At 45.3% G+C, this 18,607-nt stretch overlaps 1 protein-coding gene across 1 annotated transcript in view; it reads right to left on the bottom strand.

Moving 5' to 3' along the window:
• Positions 1-18,607, bottom strand: part of LOC124612554 (putative odorant receptor 92a) — a 72,711-nt gene that overhangs the window by 4,419 nt on the left and 49,685 nt on the right. Inside the window, exon 5 of the mRNA XM_047140828.1 lies at positions 259-414. Within this exon, the coding sequence (XP_046996784.1) occupies positions 259-414 (156 nt within the window). The remainder of the gene's footprint in view (positions 1-258; positions 415-18,607) is intronic.

Below are 18,607 nucleotides of genomic sequence, written 5' to 3'. Positions count from 1 at the left end.
TCCCGAATTTGCAACGTTAATCACATATTACCTCGAAAAATGTATTTCCTAAATTTCATTACTTTAGATTAATTGTTTTTTAGCATTGCAATTTTTTTCCGTCAGTGTATATTTAGCACCTGCGAAGCACTGTCGGTTACTCTAGCGCAGTTACGTAAACGTCTAGTGAACGTCTAGTGGAGTGTTTTGTAGCGAGTTTGAGCGACGCAGTGACGGTCGCCCCCGTTACGCCGAGGTGGGGAGGGCTGCGGCACTCACCAGCAAGAAGGTCTCGCGGGAGATCTTGTAGAACTTGCCGGCGGTGAGGCAGATTGGCCGCTGGAGGCGCGCCATGGCGACGCGCAGCGTGCGCTGGAAGCCGGCGCCGGCGTCGGACCAGCCACAGCCGTAGGCCGACGTCTGCAGGCGCTCGCTCTGCGCACGCGACACCTCACATCACGCCCTGTCCACACTGCTCACATCGTGGGGGCAGGGGACACAGGACACCATTAAGACTAACAAGAAACGGTCCAGTCACATTTGTGGGACCACCACCTATGTTCGACGTCAACGTGTAATAACTACTCACGAGCGGCATGTGGCACCACTAGCAATCCAGGCCATAAGGAGCGTATCGAGGGGACGCGGAAAACAGTGCTGTCATTGTCGCAAGGCGGAAACGTAGCAATCCCCACTCCCATCTCCCTTTCCCCGATCTGGAAATTGGTGCCTCTGTGGTGTATAGGAAGGATCTCATGACAGGAAATACAATTGCATAGCAGAAGGCATATGGTTCATTTGTAAAAAACTCAGTTTGTATGAGTTGGATTTCTCTTGCTCATCATTCTCTGCTCTTTGCGAAGATGCAGGTCTTGTAATGAAGTACACTACTGGCCATTAAAATTGCTACACCACGAAGATGACGAGCTACAGACCCGAAATTTAGCCGTCAGGAAGAAGATGCTGTGATATGCAAATGATTAGCTTTTCAGAGCATTCACACAAGGTTGGCGCCGGTGGCGACACCTACAACGTGCTGACATGAGAAAAGTTTGCAACCGATTTCTCATACTCAAACAGCAGTTGACTGGCGTTGCCTGGTGAAACGTTGTTATGATGCCTCGTGTAAGGAGGAGAAATGTGTACCATCACGTTTCCGACTTTTATCGAAGGACGAATTGTAGCCTATCGCGATTGCGGTTTATCGTATCGTGACATTGGTGCTCGCGTTGGTCGAGACCCAATTACTGTTAGCAGAATATGGAATCGGTGGATTCAGGAGGGTAATACGGAACGCCGTGCTGGATCTCAACGGCTCCGTATCGCTAGCAGTCGACATGACAGGGATCTAATCCGCATGGCTGTAACGGATCGTGCAGTCACGTCTCGATCCCTGAGTCAACAGATGGGGACGTTTGCAAGACAACAACCATCTGCACGAACAGTTCGACGACGTTTGCAGCAGAATGGACTATCAGCTCGGAGACCGTGGCTGCGGTTACCCTTGACGCTGCATCACAGACGTCTGCGATCGTGTACGCAGCGACGAACCTGTGTGCACGAATGGCAAAACGTCATTTCTTCGGATGAATCCAGGTTCTGTTTACAGTATCATGATGGTCGCATCCCTGTTTGGCGACATCGCGATGAACGCACATTGGAAGCGTATATTCGTCATCGCCATACTGGCGTATCATCCGGCGTGATGGTATGGGGTGCCATTGGTTACACGTCTCGGTCACCTTTTGTTCGCATTGACGGCACTCTGAACAGTGGACGTTACATTTCAGATGTGTTACGACCCGTCGCTCTTCCCTTCATTCGATCCCTGCGAAACCCTACATTTCAGCAGAATAATGCACGACCGCATGTTGCAGGTCCTGTGCGGGCATTTCTGGACACAGAAAATGTTCGACTGCTGCCCTGGCCAGCACATTGTCCAGATCTCTCACCAACTGAAAACGGTTCTTCAATGGTGGCCGTGCAACTGGCTCGTCATAATACGCCAGTCACTACTCTTGATGAACTGTGGTGTCGTGTTGAAGCTTCATGGGCAGCTGTACCTGTACACGCCATCCAAGTTCTGTTTGACTCTATGCTCAGGCGTATGAAGTCCGTTATTAGGGCCAGAGGTGGTTGTTCTGGGTACTGATTTCTCAGGATCTATGAACCCAAATTGTGAGAAAATGTAATCACATGTCAGTTCTAGTGTAATATATTTGTCCAATGAATACCCGTTTATCATCTGTGTTGTGTCTAGACAAGACAGCCTAGACACAATGAGAGGAAGTCGAACGGCACGCGCTTAAACTCACGCAGGCTGGCGTGAGGTCTGAAACAGGATACGTAATGAATACTATAAAGAAAAGTACGTAGCTTCTGGAATACATAACTTTAATCCATAATTGTAGAACATCGCTCTTGATGATACAGAAGTATAATAGCAATATAACAAAGGATAACGGCGCCTTGCTAGGTCGTAGCAAATGACTTAGCTGAAGGCTATGCTAACTATCGTCTCGGCTAATAAGAGCGTAATTGTCAGTAATCCATCTCAGGCAAAGTCGGCTGTACAACTGGGGCGAGTGCTAGTACGTCTCTCTAGACCTGCCGTGTGGTGGCGCTCGGTCTGCTATCACTGACAGTGGCGACATGCGGGTCCGACGTATACTAACGGACCGCGGCCGATTTAAACGCTACCACCTAGCAGGTGTGGTGTCTGGCGGTGACACCACATTCTGCATTTCTTCTTGCTGTAGCAATTTTAATGGCCAGTAGTGTATTTAAATCCATCGCTTTATTTTATTCCGATCACGTAAGAAATACTGTCATGAAACAGCCGTCACTTGTAGTTACAACACTAAAAATCGTTTGATCGTGGAGCACGCGCCGTCCACCATCCCCTGCCCGTTGGACCGCGCCCAGTGCTGGCCCACACCACCACACACGCGGCTCGCTTGGCATTCTGCAGAGTGACACACCACGTGCCACGTGCGGGCGTCCGCTCGGCTTCGCGACTGACAGACTGGATGCCGTCTTAAGCCCCTTACAAAAGTATCCGAGATATTCTTGTCGAAACGTGTTCTTTCTCCATTTCTTTTCCTTTCCAGCCGGAACTGCTGTCGGTCGCCGTCGGGCCAATCTGCAAACAAAGCAGCGTTTATTCTATAAACGCCGGCCGGAGTGACCGTGCGGTTCTAGGCGCTACAGTCTGGAACCGCGAGACCGTTACGGTCGCAGGTTCGAATCCTGCTTCGGACATGGATGTGTGTGATGTCCTTAGATTAGTTACGTTTAAGTAGTTCTAAGTTCTAGTGGACTGATGACCTCAGCAGTTGAGTCCCATAGTGGTCAGAGCCATTTGAACCATTTTTTATTCGATAAACGTCTGTGGAACACCGATGCATGCAAGAACTCCATCTTTCCAAGGCAAATTGCTGATTGTGAATCGTTATAGAAATGCTACTGAAGTCAATAAACAATTAATATGCAGTCACGTGATCTTGGTGTAGGGGATATAAGGCGAGTGCGACAGCTCACCGCTCCCAGTTGCAGTCAGTCTCTGAAAGCAAGAAATGGCTCTGAGCACTATCCGACTTAACTTCTGAGGTCATCAGTCACCTAGAACTTAGAACTAATTAAACCTAACTAACCTAAGGACATCACACACATCCATGCCAGAGGCAGGATTCGAACCTGCGACCGTAGCGGTCACTCGGTTCCAGACTGTAGCGCCTAGAACCGCACGGCCACTCCGGCCGGCCTCTGGAAGCAGAAGAACCGTAAAACGTCGCCAGCAGTCGAGATTCTCAGCTGCTACTCCACCGCAGAATAAGTGTAAGAGTAAATACTCGTTACATGTCGTTGCTACTATTGGTGCATGCAGCAGTTCCCTCTCTTTGTTCAACTCTATGTCATTGTCTGTGGATTCTTATTATTTCTTCTTCTCCTTCGTCTTTGTTCAGTGACCTCTGGGGTGTCTGGACCAGCAGCAGTCACCACCATCTCGTCGGGACTTGCAGCGGAATCTGGCTTGTCAGGGTCGGCAACGGCAGCAGCACTTTGGCACCCTGCAGAACACAGAACCAACTTGCTGGAGCAGGACAACAAGCTGCCGTTGTCTGTGTCGCTGACTGATTTAGACACCCAGCAATTTCCCGACTCTCAGAAGAACTGTGCTGTGGGTCAGTACTGGTCTCCGATGTATGAACTATCCCAGAATATTCCGGTGTTACTGCAAGGTCAGAGTATTGATTTGGTAGATGAAAGGCTGCCGATTCCCCCCAGCCCTCTACTCCTTTTACTTCAACTCATAATTTAACAGCTAGTGGTTCAAAGCACTTAAATACTGGTATAGAAGCGTCAGTGGTCATTGACTGGCGTGTTGTATTAGACACTGAAAATGCATCGAGAACTGTTAAAGTGCGATTTACGAAGCTGGGATGAGATGAACTATGTCGTGCAGAAAATTACATCAACTATCAGATGACCTCTTAGTATTCTCCATCTCCGGACATTTACTGTGCGAGTCTCACACTTTCTGTATCATCATTGTACGACGGCGTGACAATCATAATGAGATCTGGAGATCGAGCCATTTATCTGCACACTCCACCGTTACAAATTTGTTTGGTCTAGAGACGGCGCTATCCTTTGTGTTGGGAAGAGTGAACCGTGGATTGCTCTGAGTTCAAACTGTGTATAAAGACATCGTGAACTATCTCCATACATATAGTGTGCATGGAGATGATACAGAACAGTACATCAATACGATGTCAAAAGCAGAAGCTAAAGAAACTGCCATCAGTTTGAGAGAAATACATGCTGAATTTACTGCATACAAGAAACAGTTACTCGGGCAATGCTGTAAAAAACGAATCACTTGTTTTTGTTGTTGTTGTTCATGTAATGCAGCCTATGTATCATTGCTGAAATGTAAATGACATAGATATAATCGATAATCTTTGTTGTTCTACTTATTTAACTACCCCGTCATTATATAATGTAAAATGTAGCCATTGTAGCTCACTCAGTAAGATGATTACGTTATAGTGGCTACATATATTATTATTATTGGCGAATTCTCCCCAGAAATGGAAGACGTTAAGCAAGTAACTCGATCAATTTTTCTTTGAGTTCTTCTTGTTCTTCCAATAGGCTTTCATTCTTTCCAGAAAGGCTTCTTTACGCTCATCCGATCACTCTGGTCTGCACTGTTTTTCTTTTGGTTGCTCTGATATAACTTCCCATTTGTCTACTTTGTATCTGCAGGGGTCTCCTACTAAAATTTCGGCTGATCTTATGTTTGCACTATTTAGGTCCTTTCGAATTTCATCTAGACAAGGTGTGGAATTCTTAATTGAGGTTACTTAATCTATTATCCTCTTCGTCAATCGATTTTCTGGTAGTCGGCTGAGGCGACCAAAGAATTTCATTCGCCTTTTCCTAATATCAGTTTCGATGTTTGAAAACTTTTCTGTTGTTTTCAATGATTGCAGCCTATAATCGTCTTACGTATGTCTTCCTCCTATAATTTTCGTGACGATCTCCCTTTTTTTTGTTGTTGATATCTTCAAGTTGTTGTTTTCTGGTGAGAGTTAGGTTTTCGCCTCTGTAGGGAATTGCTGGTTTTAGACAGTACTGCAGTGTCGAATTTTTGCCCTCTTGACATTGATCTTTTGTTGTATAGGTTTTGCGTTAATCGTAATCCTTTTTTAATTTTTTGGAGGCGATGTTGTTGTGAGGTTTTTTTCAGTACCTGTCGGTTCCATAAATTCTCCAAGGTATTTTAAGTATGGAACCCTGTTAATTTTACCATATTTTGTTCTCAAGTTTGTAATTTCTGTTTTAGAACAAAATAATTCAGTTTTCTCAAGTGAAATTTGTAAACCAACATTTTCTGCACGTTCGTTGAGTATTTCCAGATGGTTGACTGCATTCTGCTCATCCTCTGTTAGTATCGCCAGGTCTCCCACAAATGAAAGATATTTTAAGTAGAGGTCGCTTTTGGCAACTCCCAGTCGGACTGTCTTCCAACTCCCACATTTCTTGAGTTTTTTCTCAGATTCTTCCATAACTTTGTCCAGAACTACGTTGAACTGAGTGGGAGAGAGTTCATCACCTTGTCTCACACTTGTTGGAATGTCGAAGGGTTCTGAGATCTCCCCCATAAATTTTACTTTAGATTTCGGGCCAATTAGTGATTGTTTTCTGATTTGTCGTGTTTTAGGATCTAATCCCCTCTCTCCTAAAATTTGGAATAATGAGGGCTTGTCTATTGAATGGTATGCTTTTTTGAAATCTACAAATGTGCATACTATAGGTTTTTGTATGTGAGCTCGCATTTTGAGTATGGTTTTGAGGTTGCAAATTTACTCCGGACATGATCTGTTCGGTCTGCATACTGCTTGATATCCTGCTACTTTGGATTCTAATTGCTGTTGTGTTCTATTCACAAGAGAGAAGCTGACAGAATTTTGTAGGTGACCGGTAGTAGAGAGATCCCCCTTTAGCTGTTTACATCTGAGTTATCGTCTTTTTTATGTAGTGGATGAATCAGAGCAACGTTCCGGTGATTTGGGATTTTTTGGTTTGCCAGATGTTTTGGATTGTTTGAGTAACTTCTTTGAGTGAATTTGGAGCTAAATTTTTGAAGAGTTCTGCTACAATTCCGTCCTCCTCTGATGCTTTATTGCTTTTAAGTTTCTTGATGTGTGCATAACTTTCTTCTTGTGTTGGTGGTAATTAATTCTGTGGTAAGATTTCTGGCTGCACTTTCGGGAATCTCTCTTTGGATTCTGGAGAATATAAAAGCTGTGGAAAGTATGTGGCTAGTTCTTGGCAATTTTTTCAGGGCCAATTTACCATCTTTTTTTCGAAAGCAAAGATTTTGTGGTGAGTACCCTTTGATCTGGTATGCGAAACTCTTGTAGAACTCGTGTATTGTATTTTCGAAATTTTCTTCGATTGACTCCAGTAGCTCACTGACATATTTTCGTTTCATTTGTCTTGAAATCTTAGAGTTCTGTTTGCGCATTTCGAAAAATTTCTTCTATGTTTCTCTTGATTTGTTGCAACTGTAATTTTGAAATGCCTTTCTTCTTTCTTCTAGTGCGTTCTCGCATTCTCAATTCAAATCTGTGTGAGTTCCTAAGGGACCAAACTGCTGAGGTCATCGGTCCCTAAGTTTACACACTACTTAAACTAACGTAAACTAACTTATGCTAAGAACAACACACACACCCATGCCCGAGGGAGGACTCGAACCTCCGGCGGGAGGGGCCGGGCAATCAGTGACATGGCGCGACTGGACTGTGCGGTTGCTCCCGGCGGAGGTTCGAGTCCTCCTTCGGGCATGGGTGTGTGTGTTTGTCCTTAGGATAATTTAGAGTGTAAGTAGTGTCTAAGCTTAGGGACTGATGACCTCAGCAGTTAAGTCCCATAAGATTTCACACACATTTGAACATTTTGAACATGGCGCGACCATTCCGCGCGGCTCTCTCATTCTTGATTCCACCAAGGGTGTTTTGGTTTTTTGAGAAGAACGATCAGGTCTTTTGCTGTTTTGATGATTTTAGTTAGAAATTTCCTCCTATCTTCTGCCTATTGTTCTTCCCATTTGTCAGTGGTTTTGTAGTCTTCGATTTTGTGTAGATCAAATTTTGGGATCAGCGGTGTTTTTCTTTTGAATTTCCTCTTGGGTGTGAATTTAATTTTTATTCTGGTTAAGTAATGGTCCAAATCGATATTTGCACCTCTGCGTACTTGCACAAGTGAATTTCTTTTTGGTAGTCATATGATACTGCAACATACCCGCCAGGGTAGCCGAGAGCGCTAACGCGCTGCTTCCTGGACTCGGGTACGGGCACCGGTCCTGGATCGAATTCGCCCGGCGGATTAACGACGAGGGCCGGTGTGCCAGGCAGCCTGGATGTGGTTTTTAGGCGGTTTTCCTCATCCTACTAAGTGAAAACCGGGCTGGTCCCCACGTTCAGCCTCAGTTACACGACTCGCAGACATCTGAACACACTGGCACAATTCCATTCATTACACTCCACGCAGACAGCAGGGGTCCACTAATTCCGTCCCAGGGGGTACGGGGTGGCGGCAGGAAGGGCATCCAGCCACCCCTTTCCACTAACCTTGCTAAATCCGTTCCTAACAATGCCGACCCTGCGTCAGCGCAGGACATGGCATCAGTGAAAGACAGAAAGAATGAAAGAATGATATTACAACATGATCAGTCTGAAATTCTCCCAAATGATGGATGGGATATCACCATTTTTTTGGTTTTTTGGCATGTTTCCGAAGTGAGGTTGACATAATTTTTTGGTTGTTTTGTTGGTATAATTCAATGAGTCGTGTGCCATTTCTGTTGGTAAATTTGTGTGCTGGATGGTTAGTTTCCCACTGTCTTTTTGTATCGGTGTTCTATGCCAGTTTGTGCATTGAAGTCGCCGAGCAGAATTCTGACATCATTTGGAATTTTGGCCATCTCTGGTTCAAGTTCTTCCCAGAATGTTTCTGTTTTTTTTTTTCGGGCTCTTTTTTATTATCAGAATTTGTTGGTGCATGTATACTAATAAAGGTGTAGTTTTTGTTTGTGTGTTTGATTCTTAGGATAATTAGTCGATTGTTGATGGGTTTCACATCTGTTACTGGGTCCAGCACCTTTTTGTCTACAATAAAAGCCACTCCAAATAGTATTACTCCTCTGGCAATTTTCTTGTTTGTTCCACTTTTGAAGATTCAGTAATTATTGTAGTCTATCGTTTCTGAATCTGCATAGCCTTTTTTCTTGCAGGGCGAGAATTTGAACGTTGTGCTTCGTGACTTCGGTTGTGCGATCGTGTAATTTTGCTGCTTTAACAAGTGTCTGAATACTGAAAGCGCCCACATTCGTGCTTGTTTTTCGTGGAAGTTTCCGACTGCTCTCTCGTCCAAGCTCCCCGAATCCGAATGCTTGCTTGCCACTTTTGAGCGGGTGGATTGTCCACCTGGGGTAATTTTATCATTACTTGTACGAGTCATGTTTGCTTCTCATCAATTGTCTAGCTTTGCTAGTCGTGCAGAACCAGGGATTGTGAGTTCCTGGAGCATGTTTACAGCCGCACCTCCTGGTGAAGAGACGCCGACCATACCGCTGCTTGTTCCAAGTCAGACACAACATGGATTCTGGTTGTCATTTTCGTTACGTGTGGTATTGTATTTCCCACCTCCCCGGCATTTCCCTACCCGCCACCTGGGGACCCATCAGACAAGGGTTGACAATCAAATACTTTATTATTATCATTATTATTATTACAAGCGTTCATTTTTTTTCTATAAAATCCCGTAGCACACCAAAACCCGACTTAGTCGGTGTTGTGTTGGCTGAAGAGCCAACACCGTGTTACTAGTGGGGGGCCGAAATGCACGCGTTTTAGCTCACGCAGGCTGGCGTGAGGAGGGAAGAACTATACTGACGTGAGGTCTGGAACATGACAAGGAATTAGAATTCAGAAAGCGGAGGTAATTAGTTTCGTGCTTAATGATGAACGTCGCTCTTGACGGTACATGATTCACATTATTGTCTGTTCAGAAGACATAGTAACTGAATATGGCGCCTTGCTAGGTCGTAGCAAATGACGTAGCTGAAGGCTATGCTAAACTGTCGTCTCTGCAAATGAGAGCGTATGTAGTCAGTGAACCATAGCTAGTAAAGTCAGCTGTACAACTGGGGCGAGTGCTAGGGAGTCTCTCTAGACTAGACCTGCCGTGTGGCGGTGCTCGGTCTGCAATTCACTGATAGTGGCGACACGCGGGTCTGACGTATACTAATGGACCGCGGCCGATTCAAAGGCTACCACCTAGCAAGTGTGGTGTCTGGCAGCGACACCACAGTCGGTATCATGGATGGGCGCGTGAAGCATCAGAACTTTGCTGTCGGTGTCTGGTCCTGTGAAGAGGCAAAAAAAAAAAAAAAAAAAAAAAAAAAAAAAAAAAAAACCTGAAGAAGAGTGGAATACTCCTTCCTGATAATATACGAGCAATTATTGTACGTCCATCCAACTGTGACAAGACTAATGTCCTCATGAGCTTCTAACACACGCAGATGTAGTTTGATTTGAACATGTTTGTATATTTTAAAAAACACTGTTTCAGCCCAAGTATCAGCTATTACAGGAGATACTGCACCGTGTAAAAGATGTTCCATACACGACATTCAGCGAAAGCGGTGATGTCTCTCCACCTGAAAAAGTAAAGCCGAACATTGTGTTCAATTTGCCGATGTTGCTACGGAAAAAGAATACCAAATGCGAAAATATTTCTGTTTCGGTCGTTATATGGATGCTGGTATATTTTATCTAAGCCATACACATTCCAGAATTCCGAAACAGTTGGTTAGGAATAATTCAAAACTCATTATAGCCTTCAAACAAGACAAGCTGAATTTAAAACACATTTACCAAGCCCATATAGGAACTGACATGTCGTTCAATGATTTTGTAAAGATACGTGCCGATTGCTGGAATAATTCAAACTATCTATTTGTCGTTATTTATAAAACAAGAAAACTGAATGATGGTAGGTACAGGCGAAAATTCAGATTCTGTACATATAGCCCGATAAGAGAGGTGAATATGTTACTATACGCTGCACCATGCACATATTCGCGGGCATGTATAGTTCTCAACCCGGGAGAATAAGCGTACATAGATCGATTCTAAATGGATCCGAAAATTCAAGCTATCGTGCATGAAGTTGGATGTATGTGCAGGCAGCTAAAGACGTATTAACGGACTCTTCTGAGAATGGTCAATACATTAAATGCGTTAGTTAATGAAACCAGTAACAAAGTGCATTTTTCATGACATATGACACCCAGTGGGTGCCTGGATCTCTAGCACATCTAAATTCGCAATACCACATTCACCAGTTTTCGACATAGTCTTCGGATGTATCCCGTATAAACACACTACGGAATCTTGGAATGTTGAATTTTTTTCTAATAGACTTAAGAAGATCAGCATTTGTGAGTGGCAGATCTGGTAGAGCTGCTAATGGTCTTTTTTTAAGTTTATGAACAGACCAAGCCCTTTCCTGTATGGTTCCTAGTCCCTTTCCGATGGCTGTTGCTTCCATCATGGGGTTATGTCTTCTTGCTTCTTCCAGCTATGCTTCGGAGTTTTGTGCGTCCTTGACTTCGAGTAATAGCCGCAGAACTAGCAACTTAACCAACCGCCGAGAGAGCGAAGAGGGCTGGGATGAGGAATGGATGAAAACCACTTGATGTCTTGGGTATTGGTAGAACTCGAGGTGCTTTGACCGATCCTCTTCTTCTTCTTCTTCCAACACCCTGCTTCAGAGCACTTTAAGCTGCGTACATCGCTGTCAGGACACAGTGTCTTAAACACCCATCATTCCTCTCCATCGTTGTCTTCTTCTTATTATTATTATTCGTTTTCTCTCCTCTTCTTCTTCAGTGCAATACGTGCAGCATTCATAACTCGCTTGAAATTCATCACTCCTAAACACAAATACTGCAGTGCGTTGACCTGTACGAACATCCGTTTTTCTGCGTATCGCCTTAGCCTTATCAGCTCAAATACTATCTGCAAAACGAGGACTCTGGAGATCTTTATTTGCAGCGTATGCAACGTCGTGTTCCACACACTCTTCGTCGAGCCGATTAACCCCCTTATCACCTCGTGTCAAGTATTTGTGAAGCTTTGTTCCAGTTCTACAGTAGTTATATCCCGTAATGTGTATATCCACTGGTAGTTTGTCTCGAATACCACCAAATCCTCTAATGCGTCTCCTAGCACACGTGTTATGGTACTGTGTTGTCCGCCCCGGTAGCTGAGTGGTCAGCGTGACAGACTGTCAATCCTAAGGGCCCGGGTTCGATTCCCAGCTGGGTCGGAGATTTTCTCCGCTCAGGGACTGGGTGTTGTGTTGTCCTAATCATCATCGTTTCATCCCCATCGACGCGCAGGTCGCCGAAGTGGCGTCAAATCGAAAGACCTGCACCAGGCGAACGGTCTACCCGACGGGAGGCCCTAGCCACACGACATTTCCATTTCCATGGTACTGTGCTGGTTGTGCTCTACGCAACCCGTTATCTAGCAAAACAGCAGCGTCAATACAGCTGTTTTGTGCTGCAGGAAAACCAAGCCGTTTAACTAGTGATCTATTTGCCCGACGTCTTATGACGCTCCCCATGGGAAACACATCCGGTTCAGAACGCTTCTGCATTTGCTCGGTGTAGAAGGAACCTGCAATTTCTTCGCCTTTAGTGTCCTTCAAGATGTAAGTTCTAGGATTCGTTCTTTGCACTTTGGAAACAGTAAATGTGTTTGTTGACCAGTTTGGTAGGTATGACTTCTCAAACACCGTCTTGTGTTATGAGATAAGTTCCAAATCACATACATTAAATTTCTGTTTACATGGAGCCAGCATTTTAATGCTATAGTACACCGTATCCATGAGTCCATTATCACTAGGATATCTGTCAATTTGTATGAGCCGCTGTCATTAAAACTCATCCACATTTGACCTTTTATTGTTCTGTTCAGACGTTCCACGATACTAGCCTTCAGGTGCGTGAATGTCGAGTAGTGATGAATTCCGTACCTCTGTATCACAGTCTTGAAGTACCTATTGTAAAAATCTCCACCGTGATCGGTTTGGAGGTTGCCCAGGTATTGATTCGTTCCTGTCTGCGACAAACGGTCAGACACATCCGTGACATTTCTCCCCGTTTTGTTTTAACAGTTAATGCCCAGGTGTCAATAGCCATTAAAATAATTTTAATCCATTATTCTCATGTGAATATTCCCTCGTATCTACAAGATCAGCCTGCCATAAATCATCCAAGCCTTTAATCATAAGATGCCTAAGGGTGTATGTTTTGCGTGCTGGTTTGTGCAGTTCTCGAATTACTGTCTCCGTACTTCTTCGATGATACCTCTAAGTTGAGAGATTACTAAAACAACCTCATTCGAATGATCTGTATTACCTGCAGTAGCTGATGCCATGAGCAAATGTAGTCGATCTATTAGCTCTTTGGTGTCGTCATAATATATATATGCGGGATTCAATTGTGTACAGCTTTACGCTCATTGTCAATACCATCACCACTGCTGCTGTTGTTCTTGTTTTCAACATCAAGTATTGGTTTTACATTTCTTGTAGCTCAGAATTTTTGTGAACTTATGAAAATCAGTCAAATGCAGTATTTCATTGTACATTTCCCCATCATTAACTGAATAATGTAAGAGTTTTTTCATGGGTCTTAGGAAAATAAGATTCATTAAGCAAGGTGCCCGTCACCAACTTGTATTGTGTTATTAGTTACATTTGTATTCTGCGTACCCAGCATGTACGGCCTTTCCCTGATGGCGACGAATGTTCTATTTATCCCACCAGGAGCGTGACGGATAATGAATTCATCTATGCAAAATTGTTAAGGCTTTCGTGGGCACTTGTTGACAAACTGCCTATTGGCTTCTGTCTCGGGTTCTTCGGCCGACGTTCATCTAATGATTTTTCTGACGTTTCGCCAGCACGAGTGGCTGGCATTGTCAAAGCTTCACCCTCCATTGGCGGCAATGGAGGGTGAAGCTTTGACAATGCCAGCCACTCGTGCTGGCGAAACGTCAGAAAAATCATTAGATGAACGTCGGCCGAAGAACCCGAAACAGAAGCCAATAGGCAGTTTGTCATTTCATCTATGGCAACACCATCGTTATCGTGTGGTTTTGTTTTTGCTGAGAGCTGCCTGAGAGATTCAGTAATCGGCTTAAAGGTCTCTCTCAGTGTTTGATGTCTATCTATATGACCTATCCTTAGGACCGTAATTTCTCTTGAACAGTTTTCCGCGCCTGAATGACTTTCTTTTCCGTTTACGTCTCGGTTTATACTAATCAGACGTCTCAGCAGCATGAGGCTTTATATATCCGCTCGTCCCCCTCATTTTATGTGCCTGGTCTCCCTTTTCAACAGCAAGGTCCTGCACATCTATTTTCCCCTCAAAAGCTTCGACCTTCTCAGTTAAGTCGTTACTTTCTTACCGATTTCATTAACTAACTCATTTAATGTATTGATAATTCTCAGAAGAGTTTCTTGTATGCAGTAAATTCAGCACGTATTTCTTCAAATGGTTCAAATGGGTCTGAGCACAATGGGACTTAACATCTGAGGTCATCAGTCCCCTAGAACTTAGAAGTACTTAAACCTAACGACAGCACACACATCCATGCCCAAGGCAAGATTCTAACCTGCGACCGTATTCTCTCAAACTGCATTCTTCTTTTGACACCGTATTGATGTACTATTCTACATGATCTGTATGCACACTATATGTATGGAGATAGTTCACGATGTCTTTATGCACAGTTTGAATTCAAGGCAATCCGCAGTTCAGTCTTCCCAGAACAAAGGATAGTGCCGTCTCTAGACCAAACAGGTTTGTAACGGTGGAGTGTGCAGATAATTGGATCGATCTCCAGATGCCACCACGAGTGTCACGCCGTCGTACAACGATGTTACAGAAAGTGTGAGACTCGCACAGTAAATGTCCGGAGATGGAGAATACTACAAAATGTTCAAGTGTGTGTGGAATCTTATGGGACTTGACTGCTTAGGTCATCAGTCCCTAAGCTTACACACTGCTTAACCTAAATTATCCTAAGGACAAACACACACACCCATGCCCGATGGAGGACCCGAACCTGCCCCGGGACCAGCCGCATAGTCTATGACTGCAGCACCCTAGAGCGCTCGGCTGGTTGGTTGGTTGGTTGTTTCGGGGAAGGAGACCAGACAGCGAGGTCATCGGTCTCATCGGATTAGGGAAGGACGGGGAAGGAAGTCGGCCGCGCCCTTTGAAAGGAACCATCCCGGCATTTGCCTGGAGCGATTTAGGGAAATCACGGAAAACCTAAATCAGGATGGCCGGACGCGGGATTGAACCGTCGTCCTCCCGAATGCGAGTCCAGTGTCTAACCACTGCGCCACCTCGTTCGGTCCGCTCGGCTGAACCCGCACGGCTGGAGAATACTAAGACGTCATCTGTCAGTAGATGTAATTTTCTGAGCGACTTTGTTCATCCCAGTGTCTAACACAACACGCCAGTCGATGTCCATTTATGCTTCTGTGCCGCCAATATTTAAGCGTTTTGAACCACTAGCTGTTAAATAATAAGTTGCAGTATATCACTGCTGGGGTGGTGGGGGGTAGGGGTGGAGGTCGGGGTGGAGGGGAATCGGCAGCCTCTTACTCTGTCCTTGCTGTTATACCGGAATGTTCTGGGATGGTGCAAACGTCTGAGACCAGTAGTGACCCGCACCGTGTAGTGTAGAGCCCCCAGCACAGTTCTTCTGAGAGTCGGGGACTTGCTGGGTGTCTAAATCAATGAGTGCGACACACAACAGTAGCTCGTTGTCTTGCTCCAGCAAGTGGGGTATGTGCGCTACAGGAACCGACGGTGCTGCTACTGCTGCTGATTCCGACAGGTCAGAGTTCGCTGCAAGTCCCGGCGAGGCAATGGTGCTGCTGCTGGTCCAGACACCGCAGAGGTCACTGAACAAAGAAGACGGAGAAGAAGAAATGTAGGGTTGAATGAAGAAAGGGAACTGCTAGATGCAGCAATAGTAGCAATGACATATAATGAGTACTTACTTTTACACTTCTTCCGCGATGGAGAGGCAGATGAGGATCTCGAGTGCTGGCGATGCTTCATGGTTCTTCTTCTTCCAGAGACCGACTGCGCCTGTGTGTGGTGAGCTATCGTGCTCGCCTTACATCCGCTACTTCACGATTGCGTGAATGCAGATTAATTATTTATTAACTTCAACAGTATTTATGGAACGGTTCGCATTAAATTTGCCTTGGAAGGATGGAGTTCTCGCGTGCGTCGGTATTCCACAGGCGTTTGCTTTGTTTGCGTTTCGGTCTGGCTGTGACTGACGGCACGTGCAGGCCCAAGGTGACATGAGGAGAAACGTAGAAACAGCACGCGATTCGATAGGAATTTTCTCGATGTATTTGTTTGAATATTGGCATGATATCCGGTCTGTGAGTCACGGGCCCGAGCGGACACCTGCACGCGGCGCATGGCCTGTCGCTTTGCAGAACCCCGAGCGATCTACGTAAGTGGTGGCGTGAGCCAGCATTGGGCACGGTCCACTGGACAGGGTGACGGTGCGTGCTTCATGATTGAACGATTTTTAATGTTGTAATTACGTGTGATGGGAGGTTCGTGACTGTATTCCTTACGCTATGGGAATAAAAAACTGTTCGATGTAATTACTTCCCTGCAAGACCTGCATCTCGCCAAATAGCAGAGAATGATGAACAAGAGAAATCCAACCTCTGCAGACTGAATTTTTTTATAAATAAACAATATGCCCTCTGCTATGTAATTGAATTTCCTGTCATGAGATTGTTCCTCTCCACCACATAGCTGCCAATTTCCAGGTAGGGGTGGGGGAGAGTGGAGGGGTGGGTTGGTTGGTTTACCAGAGAGGGAGGGATTAAGTAACTGATTAATTAAGCAGTCAATCAAATTGATAAGAGTGAGGGGGGCTATTGGAATAACATAGGCCTGAAAGTATACCTGTATCAGCGAGAGGGAGGGGGGAGGGTTTGTAGATTTCTTGAGATGTTGGGAAGAGGGGTGGGGGGGAGGGGGACGCATTGGGGAACCATAGGTTAAGGACTGTCAGTCGAAAGGAACGATTATCCCAGGTTGTCGCAACCTGTCAATCAAAGAGAACGACAGGCTCTTGCCCCTGAGTGGATACTTGCCCCTTATGTAGGCAACCCGCACTAACAAACCGCTCTCACGCTCTCTTTGTCTCATTACTGCCGTTGGTGTGTACGGCCATGCAACAATCGACAGAAGAGTCCAGGCCGGAGGAGGGAGCGCTGCTGGCTGGGTAATGCTCCTGTGGCAATGCGTGGGTGATCTTGTCATTTTGGAAGGCACAACGATCAAGAATGCATCCATCCCTTGGGGACCATGTCCATCTCTACTCGCAGTTTGTTTTTCCTCGGCACGATGGCAATTTCTCACACAGCTTGGAGTGTACGTGCGTGGTTTGAGGAGCACGACGATGAGTTTACTATATTTCGCTGGCCGCCAGACCCCCTGAATCAAAACTCACTTGAGAATCTGTGGGACCACATCGACTGGGCTTTTGTCGCCACGGATGCTCACCCCAGCCGGCCGCAGCCTTAGGAGTCAGTGCGGCTCTGCATCCCTGTAGCTGCCTTCTACAACTTCAACGACGCAGATAGTGCATGTCTGCGCTGCAAAAGGTGGTTATTTAGGTTTTTTTTTACAGGTACTAACATTAATGTGACTGGACCGTGTGGCAACAAACAACTTGAAATCAAATTACAGATTAATTATAATATGTACGTATCTTAGAAAGTAAGGTACACATATCATTACACACTAAGACCATTGTGAAATAAGTATGACACATTGTCAAAAGACAGTACACCTGTGTTTCCTGCAGTTCAGCTGCTTTTGGGTAACAGGTGCATCACATGTAAAAGTGACACTGCTCAACAACTGGTAATTAGGACATTACGAATCTTCTGGGCAAAACGTCTAAAGATTTTTCTGAGGAGTAACTCTGAATTTCACAAAGATAACTGTGAAATTCTAGAGGTAAATGGACCCAATGCAACTTCGCGTATAGAAAAGGTGCGAGTGGTTTGCGTGTGGGTGTTGCTGATCGCGAAGGAAGGCCGTCGGTATCGATGCAGACGGTAGTGTCCGGGCAATCTCGGGAGAGATTAGCAGTTATCGCGCAGTGAAGGTCGCGCACATTGCCCGGCAGAGGTGTGTCTCAACAGGCAGTGCTCATTACCACGTCCCACATCCGTCTGCGGTATCGGAAATTCTGCTCACGCTAGGTCCCGCCACCGTTTTCACCGACGTACAAGGGAGCCAACACTGTCTATGACGTCTCCGGACTTACTTGAGCGTTTGTCCTTGGCAGGTAACAAGTACCTAAGCTGCATCATTATGGGCGAAGAGACATGGTTTCTTCATGACTCACTCGCAAGGGAGAGAGCATCTGCGGAATGGAGACACATCGTGTCGCCTCTGCAAAAGAAATGCTAAGTTGCGCCGTCAGCAGCGGGGGTCACGACCACCGTTTTCTTTGGCTGTGAACAACTTTGTACACGGAGTTTATGTCAAAGGGCACAACCATTGATGTCGATTTGTAATTTGCAACGACATCGCTGGACTGCATCTTAAAGAACAAGAACCGTGGAAGAGTAACCAATTGTTTTTCAGCACAACACGGTGCTACAACACAAGTTTTGTTGCGTTTTCAGTGGGAGGTTTGGAGGCATACGCCATACAGTCCACAAGTTGCGCCTTGCGATTTCCGCCTTTTAGGCAGGTTAAAAGAACATCTGAGGGAAATATTTTTTCCAAGACTGAGGACGCCAACACATTGTTCTCCAATGATTCCGTGACCAAGAAAAGGATTTCTCTTGTAACTGAACGATTGATAGAACGTTACACGGTGTCCATTGTGGAGGAATTAATTATTCTTCCCAGGGAAGCCTTATCATAGGCGTTTGTACGGGTCATATCTGAATTCTGAGACTGTATCGTTTG

This window comes from Schistocerca americana, chromosome 4 (assembly GCF_021461395.2).
Source record: "Schistocerca americana isolate TAMUIC-IGC-003095 chromosome 4, iqSchAmer2.1, whole genome shotgun sequence".
Classification (NCBI taxonomy): domain Eukaryota; kingdom Metazoa; phylum Arthropoda; class Insecta; order Orthoptera; family Acrididae; genus Schistocerca; species Schistocerca americana.
Note: the sequence above shows the minus strand (reverse complement) of the source record. Positions and strands in the feature narration are given on the sequence as shown.